Source organism: Carassius gibelio, chromosome B2 (assembly GCF_023724105.1).
Source record: "Carassius gibelio isolate Cgi1373 ecotype wild population from Czech Republic chromosome B2, carGib1.2-hapl.c, whole genome shotgun sequence".
Classification (NCBI taxonomy): domain Eukaryota; kingdom Metazoa; phylum Chordata; class Actinopteri; order Cypriniformes; family Cyprinidae; genus Carassius; species Carassius gibelio.
In genome coordinates, this window is record NC_068397.1 from 18,127,249 (window position 1) to 18,154,308 (window position 27,060).

The 27,060-nt window shown below is 36.7% G+C and overlaps 1 protein-coding gene across 1 annotated transcript in view; it reads left to right on the plus strand.

The window, feature by feature from the left end:
- Nucleotides 1–260: 260 nt before the first annotated feature.
- cdh12a (cadherin 12, type 2a (N-cadherin 2)) overlaps nucleotides 261–27,060 on the plus strand; it is a 47,288-nt gene continuing 20,488 nt past the window's right edge. The window contains exons 1-6 of the mRNA XM_052548828.1: nucleotides 261–681; nucleotides 11,668–12,058; nucleotides 15,957–16,251; nucleotides 20,702–20,821; nucleotides 21,134–21,301; nucleotides 21,811–21,998. Coding sequence (XP_052404788.1) covers nucleotides 11,825–12,058; nucleotides 15,957–16,251; nucleotides 20,702–20,821; nucleotides 21,134–21,301; nucleotides 21,811–21,998 — 1,005 coding nt within the window. The 5' untranslated portion in view covers nucleotides 261–681; nucleotides 11,668–11,824. The remainder of the gene's footprint in view (nucleotides 682–11,667; nucleotides 12,059–15,956; nucleotides 16,252–20,701; nucleotides 20,822–21,133; nucleotides 21,302–21,810; nucleotides 21,999–27,060) is intronic.

The window sequence follows — 27,060 nt, forward strand, 5'->3', positions numbered from 1 at the left end:
GTAATGTGTTGGAAAATTTAATTGCCAAGAAGATTTTGAGAATACACTGATGCTCTATGTTCAATCAATGTGAAAATAAATAAATAAATAAAAAAAAAAAAAAAAAAAAAAAAAATTCTTCAGTTTGTTCAATGAAAATCTCTATATCCCTTGAGGGGAACACAGCAAAGCTGACTATGCTGACTATGTTTAGCACTGGTAGGACCTGCATTAATCCAGCAATTTAAAAGGGGAGGAGAGCCGATCTCTGGGAGGGAAGTAACAGGAGACTAGCAGCCTCTGACACCCACAGGCACCCAGTACCAAGAGCATCAGTCCTGAGCGCATATGAGCATTACAGCAGCCAGCCTCACTCTCTCTCTCTCTCACTTCTCTGTCCCCTTGACACTGCAGGGGTGAATACTGAATTCAGCAAGCGCTTTGCTCTCCCCCTCATTCTGTTTTCACAGAGCTCTGCACAATGCTGAGATGAGAGAGGGAGAGACAGAGCGTTAGAGAGAGAGGGGGCAAGTTAAAGAGAGCCAAAGAAAGAGCGAGAGGGCGAGCGCATTACAGAGAGTGATTGAGGAGAAGACCAGAAAGAGAGCGTGTGCGCGAGATCGAAGAGTTTATTGCAGTAGGGACTGGAGGTCTGGATTACGCCGCTTTAATCCCCAAGAGACTTTGTGAGACGTTTTGAAGGTATGAGAAAGATCATTTCTTCCATATTAAATGTGAAAAACTAAACTGCTGATGGGGAGCTTCTGCAGTTGTTGTGTGATCGTTATACAGAGGTTGTTTCTTACATGAGTGATGTGAGTCAACCACTCTGGAATCAGACACATCCTAGCACTCATGTAGACATGCGTAATGTGTGAGCGTGGTTTTGAGATCTAACTGAAGCATGAGATGGGCAGTTTGTGGCTGTTAAGCAGATGCTGGGGTCAGTTCTTGGTGATGCACTGGTTAAGAGTAAAACATTTATTCTAAGTGAGTGCTGTAATGAATAAGAAATGAATTATTTAAGTATTCAAGTCAATATAAGGCTTACTGTAAATATGTAGAGGGAAAGTTTACCAAAAAATAAATAAATAAATATTTACTCACTTCTTGTCATTCCAAACCTGTATTGCTTTATTTCTTCTGCAGAAAGAAAAAGAAGATATTCTGAAAAATGTTTCAGTGCTTTTTTTGTTCATACAATCAAAGCCAAAATACCTTTGTGTTTAACATAAGAAAGGAAGAGACACAGGTTTGGAGTGACACGAGAAAGAGTGACTGATTTTGGGATGAACTATCCCTTTAAGATTTCGCACAGATTGCGTATGGTTCAAAGATGTTCTTCATGAATTTTAACATCAGGCATTTTTTCAGAGCGACGGGGATGGAAAGTGAATTAGAAATAAAAATGACAGACAAAGGCACATTTTACTGTCATACTGTCAGTACAGAACCTTGTTTTAGGTATCAAAGCAAGAAGTTCACTAAACAAATAATGACATTGCACATGCCAGAGGGGGAAAAGACTCTGCGGACAGAACCCCTGAATAAAGTCTAGCTGAAATCTTCAGTCATTTCTTGTAAACAACAATTAGAATGACAATGCCCTACCTGAGCATCGGTGTGTATCTGAGTTGCCTCATGCCACTGTATATAACAATGATGGATGAATCTGTGTTAGAACCGGTTCTCTGTGACAGACTAGACTAGTTTTATTTCAGTGTTTTTTTTTTTTTGTTTGTTTTTTTTTTATTCTTGCATGTTTGTGTAATTATCCCATTGTTTGCGTATTAATCACAGTGTAATGTACACATTTGCATTTGACAAAGGAATCAATTCGATATTCATTCGCCACCAAATTAACACACAATAACAATTGTTCTCTATTTCCCAACGGCACAGCTTTCAACATCTCACCTCTACTGATAATAGTCCGCATGGAGAGCCATTGTTCGAGGTCTTAACATCAGCCATGTGTGTTCAGACCTTCAAACGCTAATACATCAGAGTCTAGGTTGTTCTCTTGGGCTTCATCTGGAAGGGCCAATAACTCTGAGAATATGAGATTAGACAGAGTATTTTATTGGATCTGAGACACAGAGGACAACAGCATGATTAAAAACATCTATTTATTAAACACAGCCTACATTAATGTGGTGGCCAAATACAGACCGAGACAAAAGCTTTGAGAATGCTGAAAAAAAAAGATATTTGAAAATATGCTTATATTTTTACATTAATATTTTGACTACAATATAATTATTTTATTACTTAAATTGTATTTTTAATAGACACTATAATAACTTTGTAGATCCAAAACATGAACACTAATAAAAAACTCGATATTTTATTTATTTTGTGTAATTCTTCAAGAGGTAGTTTACCCAAAAAATTAATCTTTTCCAATTAGTTTTTCAAAACCTGTATGACTTGGAACAGAAAAGAAGATATTTAAGAATGCTGGTAACCAAACAGTTCTGGTAACCACTGACTTCCAAATAAATCAATAAATAAACCCCCTTTGAGACATTTTTTGTTGTTGTTGTTCCATAGAACACAGAAGGTCATACAGGTTTGGAATGACATGATGGTGAGAAAAATATGACTGATTATGTATGTATGCATGTATGTATTTTTGTTTGTTTGTTTGTTTATTTAATTAAATAAGTACCAGCTATACCACTTCTGTATTTCTGGATGTTGGTCAAAATTCGATATTGATGATAAATCACTGTACCGTTCCAAACACAACAGAATAAGAAATCATCATGACATGGTACAAGGAGTATATGGAACAAATAGCCTTAGAAGGGCCATGAACGTCTGCTCTTCCAGCACCATGAGGGATTTAATGCTCAAATCAACCTGAATCAGAACCAGGTTATCAGAACAGGCACTTTATTTAAAAATAGACAAATAATGGCCTGTATGTGCCAGATATTGATCTGGTGAAACAACCAGCAAACATCAAATTTGACCAATTTGACAAATTTCATTACAATTTACTTGATGACCACATCACAAATCAAGGATTAAAAATCTAATTTGAGAAAGTTGTGAAAATTAAAAGTTTATGATGCAAAAAGAATAATAAATATTTAAGATCCTGCAATATTTTAAATTTGTGATAGTGATCTGATGAACTCTTTTGACAGACATTGCAGATCTTAAAGGGGGGGTGAAATGCTCGTTTTCACTCAATATCCTGTTAATCTTGAGTACCTATAGAGTAGTACTGCATCCTTCATAAATCCAAAAAGTCTTTAGTTTTATTATATTTATAAGAGAAAGATAGTCTGTACCAATTTTTCCCGGAAAAACACGAGCGGCTGGAGGCGTAACGTGTGGGCGGAGCTAAAGAATCACGAGTACGAGTAAGCTTTTGCATTGAGAGCGTTTGGAAGCTGTGACATTACCGTGAGAAAAAAAAAAAAAAAACATCATCCAAAACAAACCATGGCTAACAGTCAGATTCAGCGTATATTTATGATCCAGAATCAGATCCCGAGGCTGAAACTGAACGAGAGCAGCAGCAGCAACGACTACAGCAGGACGTCTCTAAGTAGTATGTATTGAAACTGTATATATTTGCTTAGCGGTTTGTGGAGCGGTTTTGGAAGTTCCACTTCATGTCGTCTTTTTTTATGTTATTTTTTTTAAAAGGTGTACATGTGGAAAGTGCAGTTTGATGACAACATCGCATGTTGTTTACTTGATGTGCTTAAGCACCGATAGCTATGTTAACAACACAGAGATATTTGAAGCAGTTTTACTCACCGCATGCGGTTCCAACACACGATCGTGACCCCTTTTCGTTGGGACTGCATTATCCTTAAGAAATAAACGATATGCAAATCCGGCATCTTCGAAATGCAGGGAACAAACAAAAACACTCGCACAACTCCGTTGATGCTCTGTAACTCTGTAAAAATAAACTCCATCTACTGGTCCCTTTATGCTGTTTTTTGGAACAAAAATACTCCTTCAAACGTACAACTTAATTTTTGAAACTTTGTCCATGTTTAGCATGGGAATCCAACTCTTTAACAGTGTAAAAAACTCAGTATGCATGAAATAGCATACCACCCCCCCCCCTTTAAAGCTCCGTTGAAGCTCTTTGATGCTATTTGGATCATCATAAATCATGCTTGAGAACAAACAATCATGAAGCTCAAATGATGCTGTCATTAAAGCCCCCCAAAAAAGGAGTAACTTAAATATTTAGATTAATTAATTAATTAATTCATTCATTCATTCATTCATTAAGGTATTGTTGATGAATTCCAAGAGCTCTCTGACCATCCCATAAACAAAGAAAACAAAGATAATGACGTTATTCAACAATTTGTCTTCTCCATGTCAACCCATAATGCAATTTTGTAGAGCATAACATATGTAAACAACATATGCAATGTATGTACGTGGATGCATTGTTTACTGTATTTTCCGCACTATAAGGCGCACCTTCAGTTAATGGCCTATTTTAGAACTGTTTTCATATATAGGGTGCACCAGATTATAAGGCGCATAGAATTGAAGATACTGCTGTCAAACGTTTGACTGGGTTTAATAATAATAATTTTCTAGGCACTCAAAGTGCTTTACATAGACAGGGGGTATCTCCTCATCCACCACCAGTGTGCAGCATCCACCTGGATGATGCGACGGCAGCCATATTGCGCCATAACGCCCCCCACACACCAGCTTACTGATGGAGAGGAGACGGATTGATGAAGCCAATCAGTGTATGGGGATGGTTAGGAGGCCATGATGGTCAGAGGCTAATGGGCAAATTTTAGCCAGGATGCCCAGGTCACACCTCTACTCTTCTCGAAGGACATCCTGGGATTTTTAATGACCACAGAGAGTCAGGACCTCGGTTTAACGTCTCATCCGTAGGACGGTGCTTGTTGACAGTATAGTGTCCACATCACTACACTGGGGCGCTAAGACCCACACAGACCACAGGGTGAGCACCCCCTGCTGGCCTCACTAGCACCTCTTCCAGCAGCAACCTAGTTTTCTCAGGAGGTCTCCCATCCAGGTACTGACCAGGCTCAGCCCTGCTTAGCTTCAGTGGGAAACCGGTCTTGGGCTCCAGGGTGATATAGGGCTCCAGGGTTTGTGTTATGCATCCACTAGATGGAGCTGTGCTAAAGGGAATGTCAACATTTTGACAGAGCGCCTTTATCCATATATAAGGCGCTTCAGATTATAAGGCGCACTGTCGTTTTTTTGAGAAAATTAAAGGCTTTTAAGTGCGCCTTATAGTGCGGAAAATACGGAAAGTTGTTTATGCTTTAATCTGAACTTAAAAAATCTATTCGTGTGCATATGTTGCATATGTTGTTTACGTATGTGATACTCTCCAAAAAGGTGCTATAGATTGACCCTGAGGAAACTAATTGTTGAATAAAGTCATTATTTTTGTTTTCTTTGTGCACAAAATGTATTTTCATAGCTTTGTAAAATTACGGTTGAACCACTGATGTCACATGAATTATTTTATGATGCCCTTGTTACGTTTCTTAGCCTTTATTATTCTGCAAGCTCTCAGAATTCATAAAAAATATCTTATTTTGTGTTCCAAAGATAAACAAAGGTCTCACAGGTTTAGAACGACATGAGGTTGATTAATTGATGATATAATTTTATTTTTGTGGGTGAACTAGCGCTTTAATTTTTAGTCTTAAAAAAATAATTATAAAATAAAATAGTTTGTATGTAGCTATACACCACATGCATTGTAGCTGTATAAAAGCAATATTATGTGCAAATTGTTTGTAATTGTAATTCACTTAATGTAAATTCCTTTTAAAGATTAATATTCATAAGAACAACATATAGGCCTACACATCTTTGTAGTGACACAGAGAAGAAGAAGAAGAAAAAAAAAGCTTGCAACAACAACGAACATACTGTATAGAATCACAATAATAATAATAATAATAATAGGATCCAAACACTGCAGCAACTAGAATCTCAGTTAAATAAAAAGATTTGCAAGTGTGGGTGCTGAAAATCATTCAGCCTTAGGGAGGAAAGCATACACTCTTTTGGGCAGCACATGAATCACAGAGAAAAAAATTAATAAATAAAGAGCAGTAAGAAGCATTTTTATGGGCCACGGTAAGTTTTCTCAAATGTTACGTTTTCATAATTTATACTGTGATGTTCACCATATATATATATATATATATATATATATATATATATATATATATATATATGATGAAGAAGAAGATGACAGTATACTCAAAAGGTGGCAGAAAGTTAAAGAAGCACTACAGTATACATGCCAAGAAGTATTTGGGTCAAAGAAGAAACAACAGAAACACTGACCAAGATCGAAGAAAGGAAAAAGAAGAAGTCAGCAGTCAACAACAGCAAAATTTGAGAAGCAAATGCAAAGGCACAAGAAGAATACACAGAAGAGTGAAGAAGAGCATCAAGAAAGATAAGAAAACTGTATAAATGCTCTGGCAGCTGAAGCAGAACAGGCAGCCTACAATAGCAATTTGAAAAAGCTGTATGACACCATCAAACAACTCTCCGGAAATTTCAATAAACTAGAAAGAACAGTTAAAGACAAGCAGGGGAACACCATCAACAGTTTAGCACAGCAGATGAACAGATGGGCTCAGCATTTTGAAGAACTTCTAAACAGACCAGCACCCCCCATTCCCCCTGACATTGAACCAGCCAATGTGGATCTTCCAATTGATAGTGAGAAACCAAGCAGAGTAATTCCTACAATGAGATGTCTTTGCTTACAAAAGCTTTCCAGGTGCAAACCAGAGTTCGTCAAGGATGCCTGTTGTCGCTGTTCCTATTCCTCTTCGCCATAGACTGGATAATGAAGACATCCATTCGGGAGTGCAGAAACGGAATCCAGTGGACCTTGTAGGACCAGCTCGATGACCTGGACTTTGCAGACGATATCGCACTCCTCTCGTACAGTCAACAGCAAATGCAAGAGAAAACAAACATGGTGGCAGCCATATCAGCACAGGTTGGACTCAACATCAACGAAGACAAGAGAAAAACTTTGAAGATCAACCTCACCAGTACCGAATTAATCACACTGCATGGAGGTCCCCTGGAGGAATTTCAGTCCTTTACCTACCTGGGTAGCATCATCGACCAGAATGGTTTAACAGTTGTGGATGTCAAGGCAAGGAGTAGTTCTCTAGTCTTTACTGTCACATGATCATTCAGAAATCATTCATAATTTTTAATGAGGTGTATTATAATATTATATATATTTCCACAAATATGTGAAGCAAAAAAAAAAATAAATAAATAAATAAAAATTGTCAGCATTGAAAACAATAAGAAATGTTTATTGAGCATCAAATCAGTGTATTAGAATTACACTGAAGGCTGGAGTAATAGCTGCTGAAAATTCAGATTTGCCATCACAGGAATCACTTTTCTCATCCCTAAGATGGGTAAATGTTAATGGGTCCTCTAAACATTACAATCATTCATGCAAGAAAGAGAGCAGTAGAGCATAAGAGGGCAGACATACATTGCACAGTAATATTAGCAAAAGAACACAGAGTTCAGAAACCCATGTGCTCAAAAGTCACGCGATGCACAAGTTACATGCACACCCACACATTTATTTCCAAAATGCCCTGAGAATTCAAAGACTTGGCCCTGTGAAGTGCAATTCTAGGTCTTGCTGGGTTAACTGTGTTGTTTTTGCCATGCCCTCTTGTTGAGCACAAATTTAAAAGGGATTTTATTGTTTTTTTTGTTTTTGTTTTTTGTTTTTTTCCTGAGGGGGCTGCAGTTGGCCAAGGGCATACATGAGGCAACTTATCCAATTTCAGCGATGGTGTTTGGGCAGAAGGATTGAATAAATCCACAATATGATAAACAAACGTAAAAAAACGCAGCCATCAGTTTCGTTCTTGAAATGAAAACAAAACATATCTTTATATTTTGTCAGGTCTTTATATACTTTGATAAGTATGGGTAAAGGTGTGCGCGTACATTTACATGAAGACAAAACTTGCAGCAACAGACCAGGATACGTTAGATGCTATATTTAATTTGATTGATTTGATGTATTGTGCAGTCAACCTCTTATCTAATATTTACAGCCCATGCTTTCTGTTTCTGTTTCTACATAATGTACGTGTTTCTCCGGCTGAATGGCAGATAATATATTGACTCTTATCTATCCCTCAAAACCTTATTTCCGCTTGTGTCAAATGCAATATGTCTACCCTGCCTAATGTCTATTATTCTTGAGTAACATAGTGCTTTGAAGGGGGAAAAAAATACCAATATCCTCTCTGACATACACAAGTTAGTTCACCATTTACAGAGAAAGTATCTTCATGTCTTGTAACTAAATAAGACGTTGCAAAACGAGGCTGTGTTCAAATTCTATAATTTACTACATAATTTACAATAGTTAAACAAGAAATGATGTCACTTATGCCACTAATTTGTGTTTGTTTCTTGCTTAGGATATACGTTCAGTCTTTTTTTCTATTCTGAACACTGCTAAATGTACAGGGGATTTTTGTGGAGTGTGGGGAATGTATCTAATGTTTGTAAATGTTTCATTTGTTTTCCATTATTTCTGAATGAAATTATAAAATGTGTCATATACATCAATTCACTTGTACACCAATGCAACTTATCTGTATGTCTTAAATTGCTCATAAAGAAAAGGTAGAGATGGTACAAGAATAAAACTGCCATATAGGCCTATATACAGATGTGCATTCAGTACAGTAGTAAGTGAGTGTCAATTTAGAATAAAAAAGCTTAATTTATCATAAATATATTATGCAGCCCCTCACCCTCACCTTGAGTCAAAAAGTTTACCCAAACCTGTGCCAGACACTTCCATTCTGTTTGCTTAAAAATAGTTCCAAACGAAGGCCAAGTTCAGTGAATAATTCAGTATATATACAGATTAATTCCTGAATGGATTGGTGTATTAAAGAAAACAGTTGGGGGATGATTCAAGAGTGTCACTTCGCTTAAGTCCAAATGTTACAGTAGCACAGGCCATCCTCTCTCCATATTGCTGCCTATGTGTCTAAACTTAATAGGCTTTAAATTGGATGAGCTTTACGAAGCTAACATAGTAAGTGGAATCACTTTTAATCACAGGGGAACTCTCAACTTTACATTGTTGAATGAAGTTTTAAGATTTAATTATGTGATTTCCTTCATTTGCATATCACTCTCTGCTCTGAATAACCCAGGCTCACTGCCGTCAGGCTTGTAAAACAGTAATGAGAGCATATTTAAGGCTATCATTTCATATCAATTACCACTTTCAATGGTGATATATAAGTGTGTGTTTTCTTCCTCTTGGTTGTACGTGTCTAGTGTGTTTGTGAGTCCTCAGCCTCTGCTTAACAGCCCTCTCTTTCTAACATGATATGACAGCGAAACTTCAGTGAATCTGCTGGGTGATGCATGCTAGAAAGTCACATGTTTATTCAGCAACAGACCCAGAGAGTAAAGTTCACTCACTTCACCTTACATCACGTCAGCCTGAATACAACCGTAAATTCATTTACCACAGACTGGCAGTAAACTTAAATAGTCAAAAGCAAAAATAAAAAGACAATCCAAAATAATGAGGGTATAGTTTTAATGTTTGATGACCTTTGGACAGACAAGGAAAGTGCTCTTCCTGGGTGCACCGCATTTGAGGTCTTTGAGCTTGTTAAGTGTTGAGACAATTGCTGAGTTTTCTCCATGTGGAATAATAATATTGCTGCAGAGACACAATGTCCTGCCAGCCATAAGACATCTCGCTACTACGGCACACAAGAGGTCTCCTGAGATTCGTATTGCAATCATTTGCTCTGCTTGGTGGTCTGTCTGACACAATCTCATATACTGTATGTTGTCCTGCCCTCTTTATCTGCATGGATTTTTTTTTTTTTTGCATGTTGCAGCATGAAGTCACTTCTAACTAAAACATAGTTAATCTCCCATTATGTCAGATTTGTGCATGTTGTAGAATATTAAACCAGTATATTAAGTTGAGGCACTGTATGTACTGTAACAGGTGTAACATAAAGGCTGGGGGGTAAGTCCTGTGAGAATATGGGAAAATATTGTTTTATCTCATCCCTCCATTGCCAGTGCTGTGAAATCACTGCAGTGTGCTTCTTTTAAAAGGCATGATTTTTTTGTTTTGTTTTACTGGGTATTGCTGATCTGGATTTGGCAAACAAATCATTATTCATAGTTTAAATATTGCCTTCTTAATATAAAGGAGAGTCTAATAAATTTATTTATTTTAATGAACATATAACTTATATTATACATATGATGCAACTATCATTTAACATACACTCATGATAATACCAGAGGACTATTCCCCACCTGGGTAATATTGCTTTTATACAACAGTTGAAAGTTAATTTTGAGAAAATTAGATTTAAACAATATTGCCACAGCAGGACTAACCATTGCTCTGAGCAACACAGCACTGGCATTTTAAATGAATCAGTGTTTTGAATGAATCAGATGAGCAAATGATTCAGTGACTCACTCATACAGTACTAATATAATGACTTTTGTCCACTCACTTTTTTAAGAAAGAAAAAAAGGGTGGGGGGGGGGGGGTTAATAGTTTAATGATTGCATTAAGACAGTTGCTTTGTTCACAATAGTATACTAGCATATTATATAAAAATATATTTATATAGCATTTTTTAATTGTTGATTTAAGGGAATGACTGAATGACTATATTATTATTATTATTATTATTATTATTATTATTATTATTATTATTATTATTATTATTATTATTATTATTATTATTATGTCTCACATGATTCTAATTTAGAATTATAATTTATATTCTAATTTATTTCTGATTTGAGAATGTGTTTAGTGTATTTATGTTAGAATAATAAATAAGCTCCTTTACTTATACTCCAACCTGTTACTGATTCACAGATTTGAACACATTCACCCAGTAATTTTAGAACCAGCTGTGAATCTCCAATAGTTTTTAAAGATTTTTTTTCTGACATGGCCTCATTAGTTACCCCGATTCATACTGTTATATTAATTAACATCCAAAATTTCCATCTGCTACACAATCAAAATCGTAAAGCCATTGGTTGTATTACCACCTTCAGTTTCATAATACTTGGTACAACTATGATGGATAGTCCCCTTGTATGTACAGGTTCTCTCTATTCAGAGGGTGATTAAGAGGAAAGTTGTCAGATTTTTGACCCTAAGCATCTGGACCGACTTTTGCTTCCTGTGAAATACCATCTGTGTTGCAAATGCCAGGTCAAAAACAACCCTCCTATTCAAATGGGCCACCTCATTTTCAAGACTAATGCATTGGAAATTAGCACAGAATTGCACATCCACCACTTTCCTGGAGGTCTGCCAACAGTTGTTCAAGTCTTGCCAAACTCCCTCGTTCTTGCAGTCTTTTTTATATGCTTGTTTCTCAAACCTCCCGGTACTCAATGTACTAAATGAACTTGAGTGAGCCAATTTGCTCAGCATTTGCAAAGCCCTTCAAGTGAGATACGTTATAGCTGAAAAGACAAAGATTTACATGAAAACATAACAGACAGTGTCTTCTGCTTGCATGCCAACATGATACCCAGACACATCTGCAAATCCTCATAATCTCATTGATTTAAAGTGCTGTAACTTCTTTTCTCCTGCAGGCGGTTCACCAAAATTTCAAGCGCCCCAGGAATTCCATGGATGTTAGTTGTTCTATTCCGCCGAGGCTTTGTGGACTTCTTTATACTGGATTAATCGCTCTTTTGCCGTCACCATAAAAGTCACCAGTATCAATCTTTGCACCTAAAGGTTGTTCCAATGCTCATGGGGAACTGTCTGCTGCTGTTCCTCTGGTGCCTCTTAGACAAAAGCTTCGTCTCTCCCCTCCACTCTTCATCCCAGAGCAGGATGGGGAAGGAGCAGCACAGAAACATGATGGCACATAGGAAACACGGCATGATGGGAGTTCACAGAGTCAAGAGAGGATGGGTGTGGAACCAGTTCTTTGTTCTGGAGGAATACATGGGTTCTGATCCACAGTATGTTGGAAAGGTAAGATGATATTGATTCTCAGAGTCAATGTTTAGGGTCAAAGGTATTGAGTATAGATTGGGAATAAAACTGTGGGCTGTTCAAAGGCTTGAACTAGAGCTTGTAGTTATTCTTTCATCTTCCCTTCCCTTTGTTCATGACAAGCTTTGAGTTGCTTGAAACTAAATATTCTATGTACCACATAACATGGGTTGAGCAACCAGATGTTGCAATGGAGACTGCAAGATGTGATTACATGTACAGTAACAAGATAAAAACTTTTTTTTTTTTGCATTGCATGACATTGGAATAGGCTAAACAAAATTGGCATATTCATACATACATATCATTTGCGCATTCATATGCATGCTAAATGTATAGACCTTGAAGATGCTCTGCAAGATGCTCTCCGAAGGTAATTTATTCAAAGCAGCAGAGAAATTGATTAAAGTGTAGCGACTGAGAGCATGCAAATAAAGCATTTTCAGCATCTGCGAAGTAGCACGTATATGCATTTTTATTAACTGTTCATGTGATTTTAATGTGGTTCAATACACTTCATTAGTTTGACTTCAGAATTATTATTGTTTTATGTTTTTATCTATTTATTTATTGTCATTTCGTTTGACCAACGAAACAAAATGACAAGCTGATATCGTCTTTAAATCTATGGGGCATATTCTGATCCACCAAAACTGTTACATCATGTCAAACATAAAAATGGGAATGTCATATTCTGAAAAACATTTAATTAGTATTCAAAGAAGTGGGAAAAGGTTAAAAGGGCTCCATATTGTATCCCAGGCTGAAAATTCAATACCAAGGTTCTCCACAAAGGAGGTTGGGATTGAGCACCTTCAGTTTAAATGGGATAAGGGCTAAATTGAATAGTCTGCAGTCAATGCCATTGCAATCAGTGTGGCCTAACTGTGTGTGAGTGCTGTCTGTGTGAATGCACATTCGAAGACAAGGGCTTGTCACAGGTGTGTTCTCAACCTCATGCCTCTTCTACTTCTGTTGCTGTAACACACTGAATAACAACTCACTCTTTTTCACTCAAGACTAGTCAAATTACACTGTTGTCTGTAAACTCTGATTAATATAACCCCCAAAAACAGCAGTAGCAAGAGCAAATAAAGCTTTAATAGCAAACAAGCATGGTAGCCTGTCACTATAAATAGAGTTTGTTGGCTATAAGCTCCTTTAACTCAGGTCACTGGAAGAATATTGCTTACAGGCTATTTATGAATTGCGTGGATGAGCAAGCTGCAATTTAAATAGTAACTGTTAACAGTTGTTGACATTTTATCATCTTAACCATTACTAATAACATAGGTCTATATAACAGGGTGGGATGAATTAGCATTTTCATGAAAAATAAACTACCATGGCAGTGCGGTATTGGAGAAGCTACTTTTTTCTTCTTCTTCTTTTTAAGCTTGTAGCCATCTTGGACAAACTAATATTGAACAGAATAATATAAATATGGGTATCTATGAACATTTCCAGATTCTAAAACATGACCTAAAATATATGTATTCCCTAGCACCACTGCAGAAAAGCAATGCATAATATCTTGATTTTAAGAATCAAGGTTTTTACAATGAATATTGCAGTTAATTTGGAATTCAATATGTAATAAGTGTAGGCAGGAAAGTAATGGGAGTTAACAGATCAGGTTGTTTTTACAACATGATACCTGATTGGTTGTCGTCATAGTGACATCAGGTTTAGGGGTGGGGTGGGGTTGGGTAAGGAGGATCATTTAGATTGCATGATTTAGAAACACCCAGCAGTTTGAAAACACCCACAAGGTGATAAACACCCAATTTTGCTCTGCAGAGACCTAAGTCTCCATTTATCTGGCGCAACAATTAGAATTCCAATTAGAATGAACATATGTACGTACTTCAGGAGATGCATAAATGTTCTAATCAACATGTTTGACTTCTTTAAAAAAGGGCATACAATTCTGCCTTACATACATCTGTGAATATTAATTTAAATAATTAATTAAGTGTAATAAATTGCATGGATTTGTTTGCATGAACTTTCTGAATGAAATTATAACATATTCCATCAAGCAATGTTTGAGCTGCCACTGCAATTATAGTGGCGTCACACATGAAATGCTACATAAAAGTTGCATGACAGGAAAACTCTAATTAGAGCAAGCAAGAAAAACCTTCTAATGGGGAAAGAAGTAGTTCTGTCATTGTGTTTTTTTGTGCTTGAATTGTGAATTGCACATGATAGGCTACTCTCAATTCAGTTATATCTTGTTTAAAAATGAATGGGTCAGTTTTAATAAATGCCAGTCTTACTATCCATCAACTGCAACAATATTTGAAGTTTGAGAATGTTGGGTGCTCGGTAAAACAGTCAGTGCTTTCTCAGTAGAAGTAAACTGTAGAAAAATACTGGATCGCATAACTTTGAGCTACAACTGGAGATGCCGTGTGAACAACCTACTGTATTTGCAGATTGTGGTGAAATATATAATGTTCCAGAGGTTGTCACAAGGAAGCCTTTAATTGGATTCTAATTTGAATGTTTTGCAGAGTTATTGCCATTATTTTGCTAATAAATTATAATTACTATTGGAGATACATCAGTAATTAGACCCGAGTAGAATAAGAATTGTCCTCTGAAATACAAATTGTGATTTCAAACAAACTATTTTCATTTCTAACAGTCATAGAACTTCTTACATTTTCAGTAATGCTGACAAAGTTACCAATGTTTCTGCAAGTTTTCTTTTTTGTCTTGATTTTACAATGTGAAGCAAGTTACACTTCTTGTTTGCCCTTTGCAGTAAGGATATATTACCCCACTGTCGCATTTTCTTTCGAAGTATGACCTTTTCAGTAGAAAATAACTCTTTTTGAGAGCCTTGCCTTTTTTTCTTGGTATTTTACTGTCAACACTAAGCATCCTCCTTACCTTTAAACACATTCACTGAGACCATGTACTGCAATATGTCCACTGGAGGTCACCAATTTAGGATAGTGTATTTTTAATTTACTGGCCTCATTGGCGTTCATAACATTTTTGGTGATATAAATAACTAACTCAACACAGATTAGCTCTATCAAGGATGAGTTGTAGCTCATGGATTATCTGCTATCTGCTAAATGAATCATTTGATAGCCTGATGTTGTACCCTATCTATTGCATTATTCTTTATTAGTAACTTGGCAGGACGACAGGATTTAATGGGACAGAGTTCCCCCTCCTTTGAACATTGTCCATTCTTCACATTACATCAGTGATTTATTATTTATTTATTTTTTCCTTTCAGAGTATTAATTCCAGAACTTCAAACTTAATCCTTTACAGTCAAACTCAGCATCCCCCCAGCTGAAGAATTTGCTGTTAAAAAGATAACAGTTTCCTGCAACACTCTATAATCTTAGATTCATTATGTTTTGTAATCTTTTATGTAGTAGTTCTTTTTATCTTTTCTGAAAATAAATAAATTCCAGTACAGCCATTCTATTTTCAGCAGACGAATATCTGTGCTGTAAATAAATCAATGTTGTTGAGCCGCTAACAGAAAATAAATAACTGCGAGTTAGCCACATCAATCTTCTTTGGACACCCTCAAACTGTATGGGTAATAATAAGCCACCCACTCCATTAGCCAGCGTGTTGTCGCATGATCAGAGACTGAAATACTGTAGGATTGGTTTGGATAGGCCAAATTTGATTTAGTAAATAGATTAGATGAAATTGTCATAGTCCCATCGGATATGCTAGATTTGTGTTTTATAAATTATTATGTCTTACAACACAGAAGTGTCTGGTTTTTGTCTGTTGATTTGCATGTATTTGCATATGTTTACAGGTAAATTATAGTGATGAGTATTTACTCACCAGCTCCCAGTGAGATTTCTTATTTTCGCTTTTCACATTTCAGCTTCACTCTGACCTGGATAAGGGAGACAGTATGGTGAAGTACACACTCTCAGGTGAAGGAGTTGGCTCTATTTTCACGATTGAGCCAAGCACTGGAGACATCCATGCCTTAAGGAGCCTGGACCGAGAAGAGAAGTCTTATTACACACTGAGAGCGCAGGCTGTGGACGTGCTCACAGGCAGACCCCTAGAGCCCGAGTCTGAGTTTATTATCAAAGTCCAGGACATCAATGACAATGAGCCAAGGTTCCTAGAGGGCCCATACTCGGCTAGCGTCCCAGAGATGTCACCCGTCGGTGAGTTCACTTCTCAGTATGTCCCAGATGGTTGGGTGTTTGATAGTGTGAGAAAATCTTGGCCTCAAAGCATGTTGCTTTAAAGTAAGATGAGAGCCGTTCATTCTTGATGTGACGATCTGAACTCTTCTTCTTTATTGTCCACACACATATTCAAGGTCAGTAAAAGACGTTATACATTAGTCTGTTGCTCCTAGTTATTAATTGCACTTATTTAGCCCTGCTGAAAAATGGCTTAAACCAGCCTAAGGTGGTTATTTGGTCTCTCAGCCTGGCCAAGCTGGCTAAGCTGGTCTGTTTCGATTGTTTTAGAAGGATTTTGGGCACGTTTCAGCTGGTCAGGCTGGGGACCAGCTGGCCAGCAAGTCTGATAACTAATCCCAAATGCTTAATCTTACAGCAAATGCTGTGGAACATTCCCCTTAGGGAAAATGTTTTCCCCTTAGGAAAGCATTCACAACTGTTCTTATATTTCTGAACAACATTTTTGAATTGATTACTTTGGAGCCAATTTTTAGATTTGCATCCTAGTGCAATGAGACAGTATGCAGCCTACCCACATTTACTCACATTATTTGTATATACATTTGTGAGAAAATATATGAATATTAGATGTTTGACAAATAAAACTAAGAGAGCAGGAGAACTGAGCAAGTGTAGTCACAATTGAATATATATATATATATATATATATATATATATATATATATATTAGCAAACATCTTCTTTCAAATAGACCTAGTCTCAGACGTCTTATTGAATTAATTGCAGGTGAAAACAAGTCTCTGGGGGGGTAGACTTAGTCTTTACAATGACACACAATATATAAAGGTTGTAGATCATTCATAAAACTATTTTATGTTTTTGTCATTTTTGTTACATACGTTACAATACATCCCTAAAAAGCCCAGTGCCAGAAAAAGCAATGCCATTACCCCTCCCCCACCAAACATTACAGTTAGCACAGTGCAGTCAGACAGGTGTCTGTCTCCTTGCATCCTTCAAATCCAGAATCCCCAATCAGATGGCCAAACAGAGAAGTGTGATTCATCACTCCATGGAAGTGTATCCACCGTTCCAGAGTCCAGTGGCAGCATGCTTTACACCAGGGGTTCTCAACTCTGGCTACTTTCCTGGAGAGTTTAGTTCCTGATCCTGAAGACATTAGTTAGCTTGTTTTGATTACGGTTGGAGTAGGGGTGGGCGATATGACCAAAATCATACATTACGATATGAGTCATTTTATTTCATGGTAATGATGTACTGTATATAACAATGCAAAAATGATTAGGTCAATAATAGGCATGTGCTGGTATTAGGTAATGCGATATATCATGGTAATGAATATACATGATATTGTTATAGTGGGCACTTCTAAATACCGTGAATAATTATACATTACATATTTAGAATTTGGGATGCATTTTAAGAATACTTTTCCCATCCACTGGTCAAAATGCACAAAACAGCTGTATGCTGCTTGAAAGTGCATTTTGATGTAAACCAGCATGCATGAGAAGCACATTGTGTACACGTAAGAGACGTGCTGAATGAAAGCACATTCACTCCCTGACAGCAGATGGCACTAAACTGCAGAAACAGCAGCCTTTACCCTGGCATCCGCATGTAAAACATATTTAAATAGATTTAAATAGCCATTCAGATTTGTGGATTTGCTATGGTGTCCATCACAGCACCAAATACTTAAATATTTAGACTTAATAGGCTATTCATTTTCAATCTTTATATATATATATATATATATATATATATATATATATATATATATATATATATATATATATATATATATATATATATTTTTTTTTTTTTTTAATCAGGACTTCAACATGCCCTAGACATTGTTTGAAAGTGTTTTGATTTTTTATTGTTTGTTCACCCTTTACATTAGGGCTTCATTAATTAACATTAGATAATTCATTAGTTAACATAACCTGCCAATGAAAAATTCTTCTGAACATTCATCAATCTTAGGTATTCCAATATTTAATAACACGTTGTTAAAATCGAAAGTTCCAGCTGTGTTATTAAATGAGCTAACATGAACTAAGACATGCATTTTTTTTTACAAATATTAAAGGGTGGGTGAAATGCTCGTTTTCATTCAATATCCTGTTAATCTTGAGTACCTATAGAGTAGTACTGCATCCTTCATAACTCCAAAAAGTCTTTAGTTTTATTATATTCATAAGAGAAAGATACGAAAGATACGAAAAACACAACCGTCTGGAGGCGTGACGTGTGGGCGGAGCTAAAGAATCACGAGCACCAGTAGGCTTTTGCATTGAGAGCGTTTGGAAGCTGTGACAGTACCGTGAGGAAAAAAAACATCCAAAACAAACCATGGCTAACAGTCAGATTAAGCCATTTATTTATGATCCAGAATCAGATCCCGAGGCTGAAACTGAACGAGAGCAGCAGCAGCAACGACTTGCTCCGAGCGGGGCTCGAACCCGGGTCTTCGGCATGGGAGGCTGACGCACTAACAAGGAGGCAGGGATATTTTAAGCAGCTTTACTCACCGCATGCGGTTCCAACACACGATCGTGACCCTTTTTCGTTGGGACTGCATCATCCTTAAAAAAATAAACGATACGCAAATCCGGCGTCAAACTGGGCCTTGTTTGTAAAACAAGCATCTTCGAAATGCAGGGAACAAACACAAACACTTGCACAACTCCGTTGATGCTCTGTAAAAATAAACTCCATCCACTGGTCCCTTAATGCTGTTTTTTATTTTTATTTTTATTTTTTTTGGTAATCTGTGCAGGGTTGTCTTGCATCTAACGTCACATAGAGCCATACTCGAAAAAAACTTTCCGAAACTTGTGACAAACCGGAAGGAGTATTTTTGGAACAGAAATACTCCTTCAAACGTACAACTTAATTTTTGAAACTTTGTCCATGTTTAGCATGGGAATCCAACTCTTTAACAGTGTAAAAAACTCAGTATGCATGAAATAGCATTTCACCCCCTCCTTTAATAACTTCTGTAGCAAATGTAGCTATTGCTCATTATGAATGTTAATGCATTAACTAAGGTTAACTAATGAGGTCTTATTGTAAAGTAATACCTAATGGTCTTTATAGTTCATTTGCACTTCAACATGACAATTTGATACCAGCTTATCCCTAGTCAAGAACAGTGAGAGATTTTCTCTCTTTTGTTGTTACACATGTTTTCCTTCTCAGCTGTTTGCTTTTACTTAGGACCTAAATAACTGTTTACAAGAATACTGGCGCACACACTAGTGTGTGTATTTAACCATTCAAGGCCTATAAAGTGGCAAAATAACTCAAAACTCGATACGTTCAATATTCAACACACTCTATAAGCAGTGTTTTCACCAGATTACCTCTCTGACCGTGCTCAGAAACCGTCTCTAAGACAGCTAAAAATCACTTGTTTTTAAATCGCAATGCTTTAAAACGTGCGAACGATACGCTTTCCTGACCACGTAGCGCAGCAACATCACAGAAGTGTGTAATTGTGATAGAGACAATAATCCAAAATCTCTTCTGGTTGACAAATTTCTACCAGTTAATCATGTCTACCAGTACAAAGCTCACCCCGAGGTTGAAGCTAAACTCTGCAGGAAAGCGGTCCTCGAAGGCCAGAGTTGATTCAAGATTCAATATTTTATTTGTCACTTGCAAGTTATATGACATAAAACAAACAGTGAAATGTAGGAGAACCCAGCTTGGAAGCACTCCATTCAGTGCTTGGCATTGTATAAGGTGATGTGAGACTCCCACCATACAGTTTTTGTGCTGCTATTAATGCAGTGGAAGTTAGGAATTCTTCAGCTGTTGAATCAGCTGAGCGCTGGTGACTTTTACGCACTCTGCACCTCAGCTCTCGGTCACCGTGCTCATTGCCTTTATCTCCTGTTTCATGGCTGAGGTGCTGCTGTCCCTAAATGCTTTCAATTTCCAGTAATACCTTTTTTGTAAATGCAGACTGTATGTCTAGATGCTTGATTTTATTCTGTGGAAATGGGTCTGATTAAAACAGCTGGATTCAATCATTAAGAGGACCATATACTTTATATTCGTATACTTATTATTTATATACATACTGTTCCCAAGCAGCTTACATAGAATAGTGCTTTACAAACTCTAGTGAGCAAGCTAGAGGCGACACAGACAAGCAAAAACTCTGAGATGTTTAAGCTGATGAGGAAGAAACCCTTGGAGGAAGCAAGACTTAGCAAGGAGCCCTTTCTCCTCTGGCTGACAAATGATTAAAAAAATTGAGACATGTTACACAATGTATGCTTGTTTACAGTTGCAGTACGATCATAAATACAAATGCATTTATTGAGAAATGTCTTAAGATTATATGGTCTGTATTCATCATTATTGTCTTCATGTGGCAATTCTAGTGTCATCTTATTGCCTCTTATCATCCCTTCATGTTTGTAATCAGGCACATATGTGACGCAAATAACCGCCACTGACGCTGATGACCCTACTTATGGAAACAGCGCACGGATCGTGTACAGCATCCTTCATGGCCAGCCCTACTTCTCTGTTGACCCCAAGACAGGTGACATATTTATTTATGGGGAGTTGCTGTATTTAACACATTATATTTTGCATTCTGCAGAATTCGGCACACCCTTCTGCCCAAAGCCTTTTTATTGCTTTGCCTTTGGCATTTTATTCATACCATCATCTCCTGATCAAAAAGTAGCTCCTCTTAGGGGAACTATTAGAATTGATTAGGCTTTAGAAGAATATCAGAAGTTAGCTTTTTCATGATATGGTTCACAAAGGCATTGCAACACAGATTAATGATACATTTATGGTGAAATATATATGTTCTCACATGCTCTCTGTTTCTCTCTCTCTGCATCAGGGATCATAAGAGTTGCCTTACCCAACATGGATAGGGAAGTTAAAGAAATGTACCAGGTGGTCATACAGGCTAAGGATATGGGTGGCCAGCTCGGAGGTTTAGCTGGGACAACGACCATCAATATCACTCTCCGTGATGTCAACGACAACCCACCACGGTTTTCTAAAAGTATGTTAAAAAGCAGATGTGCAAGAATCATTATAGAGTGCACTAAAGTTTACAGTATACTGTCAGCATTTCTATATCAGCAGCAGTTTATCCCTGGGGTTTATCTTAATGTGAATTTAATCTGGTTTTATATTTGCTTTGCTCTTTGGAAACCTTAAACATGAGTCCATTATTTGAATTGTTTAATTCAGTTGATGGCTGGCACTGATAACAATGATGGGCTATCTTCAAAACAGGGACTGAACAGTAATTCATGACCTGAGAAGAACCTCAGATTTACAATTGGCCATGATTAAATCCTTAAGGGCTCTTGCCAAACACAAACAACTAAATAGAGTTGAATTTGCAAATGTGATTAGCATTCTAGCACTTTTCTCCAGAGCTGCTGTTGTGATTAGTGGATGATTGTTGTTAACTACCTCTCAGAGCAATTTCTAAATGTAAAGTCTTACATCTTTTCCTGAGGGGAGAGTTTGATTACTAAGAAAGATGTTTGTGAATCTCGACAGGTATCTTTCACCTGCGCGTCCCTGAATCTTCACCTGTGGGATCATCGGTGGGGAGGGTCAAAGCTCATGATCTGGACTCTGGGAAGAATGCTGAAGTGGAATATAGCATTGTTCCTGGTGACGGAGGATCCATGTTTGATATTTACAGCAATAAGAACACTCAAGAGGGAACAGTCATTCTAAAAAAGGTAGCGTATAACTTCTAGTAGTCATTGTTAGGCATGCGACTGTTTTTATATTGACACTACTTTTTTGATATGTTTCAAAGACAAGTCAAGTCAAGTCACCTTAAGTGCTTTGTGCAATACAAATTGTGGTAAAGCAGCTTTACCCAGGAAAGTAGTGTATCGATAATATCAACAAAAAAAAAAAAAATATTCAAATTGGTTCAATAAATTAGCTGAAATAAAGTAATAGCAAAACATGTCGCCATGACTTATTAATTGTAGCATTTTTATTTACATTTATTTCTTAAACAAAAGTGATCCCTATGTAGCTTATGCATTATTGTACATGAAACAGGAGCTCCTTTACTGCACACTAAGTAAATTCTTTGACAGTATTTAGATGTTTATTTAGGCAATATTTATACACTGGCTAAGGCTGGACGACATCAGATGCAAATCACAATGCTATTTGCATCCCTTTTTCAAACACATGTGAATTCAAGGATGATAGCAATAAGCCCTCGTGCTCCTTCATTCAGGGGCTTGTGTGTGTCTACCCCGAGGTGAGTCATATCTTATTACTGGATGGCCATCCATAGCATCTCCAATGAATAATGCATAAAGCCATAAAAGCGTGAATGCTTAACCCACACTACGCAATGCCTGCTCTTGGACTTATCAATTCATTATATGCTTTGCAGTTGTCCTCAGAACATTGTTTCCCCATTCCTGTTTTGCCAACATGTGAAATAAAGTAATGCATCAGGGGTGATGACCTCTCAGGGGATTGAAAAACACATTGTTTTAGTTTCCCCATGAAAGAGCCCAATATTTTTTATATTTAGTGGACATTAATAAATGAGTGCACCCATTGCCATCAGAGCATCTACTGTAGATGTGATGTGACAAGTAGAAATCCCCTCAGACGCCCCGTTACATGGTCAATCACAGACTTGCTGGCTGTGCTGTAAGTGCTTAGCTGAAACAAATGCCTTGGTAAAGGCGTGCGGACGAGGCTGGAGTGTTCTTGTCCTCTGGGGAGTAGAGGGGTTACTCCTTCATTACTCAAAGCTAGTGTAGTCTGTAGACACATAATGACAGTCCACTGCTGCTATTCATCTCTCTAGAGCAGATGGAGAGATGCATATGAAGAATATGGAGGCATTGCGGGCTATGCTTTGTTTAATGAAACGTTCCACAAATATGGTGCACTTTTTCTTCTATGGTACACAAAAGCACTAGCACTAGAAAAACTAGTACTGTTTTATGATAGATAATGATGTTAGACGTTGAATGACAAATAACTAAATACAAATATATTAGCTATAGCTATATGCTTTATTATAATTATTTTATTATTAGTAGTAGTAGTAGTAGAAGTAACTTCAAACCATGTCCTTAATGAGTTAAATTTGGATTAATTTGCATCTTTTAACTAGAAAGGTTTTAAGTAATGTTAATGTTAGACATTTAAACGTCTGAATGTGTGTATAGTTGTTTATGCTACATTGTGGTGACCAAATGTCCCCACAAGGATAACAAAACCTGAAATTGTGTAACAATACAAACTTGTTTTCTCTTAAGGGGTAAGTTTAGGGTTAGGGTTGGGTTAGGGGATAAAGAAATATCAGTATAAAAGTAATATAAGTCTATGGAAAGTCCCCACAATTCACAGAAACAAACGTGTGTGTGTGTGTGTGTGTGTGTGTGTGTGTGTGTGTGTGTGTGCGCGCGTGTGTATTAGATGTTTTTAAGTCAGTTATTTCTATCTTTCGCTATAATGTATCAGTAGGAAATATCAGTTTACATTTGCAAACATTCATTTTGCCATTCATTTTAACAATCCCGTGAGATCTGAGCAAGGAGTCTGACAAAGGCTAGTGCTAAAAACAGAGATCTGATCTGAATGACATGAATGACTTGAAGAAACAGAACAAACTGAGACAGACTCAATCCAGAAGAAACTGCAAAGTCTCCAAGTTGCTTCAAGAGACCTACCTGCAAAGCTACCTAAAAAACTGTACGCAAGTGCACCAAGGGCAAAAACAGTTTTAAACGCAAAAGACGCTCACACCAAATGTTGATTTCATTTAGTTTATAGAAGTTAACTGATAAATAAAATCTATTTATGACATTATATTCGAGAGCATCCTCCTTTTACAGCATTTTTACACAAGTGCCTAAAACTTTTAACAGAACTACAGTTTTGCAGGTAGGTTTCTTATTCAGTGTAAAAATATATTATTTATGATTACAAGTTCTAAATTCTAATGTTCGACTAATCATAGTTGTTTTTTAATGAAATATATCAAATATATTTATATATTAAATTTTTTATTTTTTTTTTACCCTGATTATGGAATCTCCTCGCAATTCATAATTAAAAAAAAATAACAGTATGTAGATCATGAAAGGCTCAGCAAAAACATTTTGCTCTCCTTTATTCCCCATTTTATTTTCCACTTATTTTTTTATTCCCCAAGCTGAGGCTGCACAGGACAAAGTGACATAGTCCTTACATTGCGAAATGGGTGTGCCATATCTGGTGACCCAAAAAAAGTCTGGAAATGAATATGTGGGATCCTCACCGTGGGGCATGGAGGAGGGTCAATGACAATGCCCCGTCTTCCCTCTGTCCTCAATAACAGACTTCCCTCTCCCTTTATTTCTGTTTGACGAGCTGTTCCATCACGCCCCTGCTCTGCTACACAGGGACTTTTCTGAAACGCTGAGGCTGAACATTCGAGGTCTCATGGCTTTATAGGCTCAGTGCTGCTTTCAGCATAAAGAGGATCTACTAAGGTAATGGGTTGAAGGGATAATTGTCTCTATATTAACAAAAGGATTGAAAGGTGGACTTAGCTCTTGCAACATATGGGATTATCTTAATCCTTCTCTTCATTGAAAAAAAAATGCACGTACGGTAGAAAGAACATTAGTTTTGAAGAACTGTGTACATGCATGTGAGATGAAGAATCCGGTCATATACGGTCATATCAGTAGCTTAATAAAAGCTGTTTTATTGCAAATAAAGCAGGTTGCCTTTGCCTTAACATACTTTGCAACTATATAAAATGCCTTTATATTTCTGAGGAAGCAAGAATTCAAAGTTGGAACGGATTTCGAATACTTCATAATTTACAGTGTAGAAGTGCAATTAGGAATTCATGAATAAATGTCAATTAGTAGGGGAATTAATTAAAGTTTTGGTATGTGCACTCTACTGAATAACAAAACAACTCTATGGACTAGCATCTGATTAGCATTCTCTTTTGAGTGGAGTGTGGAGAGAAATGGGCCTTTGTGTAAATTCTCAGAGGAACAGTCTCAGAAGACTCTGAAACGACTAGATAAACAGTGCCATCTAAAGGTGTCCAACGTGACTGTTTCAGAAGCACAAAAGAACAGAAACAGGACATGTTTGGTCTAAAACCAATGGGTTTGTAATGGAAACCAGACTGACGGTATTCTCCCTCTAAGGTCGCTTCTGAGCTAAGCTTTACAGGCTTTACACCAAAGTCCAAAGGCTGGAATACACGGGACACTGTGTACTATATTGGCTAGATGGCTCTCTGTCCTGTCATGTCTGAGGTTGTTATTCTTTCAGCATGGTCAGCGTTATAGAAGACAGCAAGGCATGCGCGTATCTCTGCACTAGCTTGAAATAACAATGAAAGACATAATTGTTGCTTGCTGTCACCAGTGATAAGACCTCCTGCAGAACAGCAGTGTGGTGTAGACATAAAACTGCTGCCTTTTAAGTACAGTAGTTCTAAGGTATTTAAAAAATCCATTGGCTGACAATGACAAGAGTAAGTTGTCTTTGTAATCGGTCTTTTTTGATGAAAGTGTCTCTCTCACTGTTGTTGAGGACTTATATTCCCTGTGCTGTTCTGGAAGACTTATGTCTTTTGTTTTTGGCTTGCAACGGACTGGGACAAATTGTTCTTTTTCACTCGGTTGAAGTCATTAACCAACCCGAGTGCAGTAAAGTTTTTTTCTTTTCAGATCAGCACACTGCATTCTGGTGTGGAATTATTTGTGCGAGGCATGCTGAAAATGAATAATTCATTTTTTTTTAGGAATCATCTAAAATCTGTTGATAAAGATGCTGAAGATTTAAAAATAAATGTGCATTAAGAATTGCTTCTGTTCCAAATATTTCTGCCCTTTTAACCTCTGTTTGTGTTGAAGTTGATTAAGCAGTGGTAAATAATATTTGAGACTTAAATAGACTTGATTGAAATCAATGAATGTAGATGTTAGCACATGAAGCACATTTCTAGTTTAACATTTTTAGTTCATTTTACAGGCCACAATCATTTACAGACAATCAGGCATCTTTTAGTGGAAAAACTAATCAGCAGGACATGATTTATTGTTTGTGTTCTGCAATCGCTCTTATTATCTGAAAAAGAACTAAGCTAACTGGACTAATTTTCTTGCTCTATACTGTCATGCTTTGTTTGACATTTAATTTCTAAGATATTAATTATAAATTATTTTAAGTCTCTCTCTCTCTCTCTCTCTCTCTCTCTCTCTCTCTGCCTCTCTCTCATACACACACAGAAAAGAAATAAACATTTGAAATATATCAGTCTGTGTGTAATGAATGAATATAATATACAAGTTCCACTTTTTTGAAATGGAATTAGTGAAATAAATCAACTTTATATATATATATATATATATATATATATATATATATATATATATATATATATATATATATATATATATATATATATATATAATTTAATGATATGAATTTATAGTAATTCAATAGGACATCTTTTATGTATAGGTATTATTATTATTATTATTATTATTATTATTATTATTATCATATTAATATTTTATCATTATGTTATCATTAGTTATTAGCATTTTCAATATAAGCATGGATTAAAGTGACTTTAAAGCTGTTGCTGAAGTTCTGAAATCTGCAGTCTGTTTGGTTGTGCTTAGCTGCCACCTGCTTTTCAGGTGTGACTGTGCCAAATTCTGCCTTTATAAGGCTGAATGAGCACAGTGATGCAAGAGCCACTGGCCAAAGCCTTTTCTCCCTGCTTTCTTCTTCTCT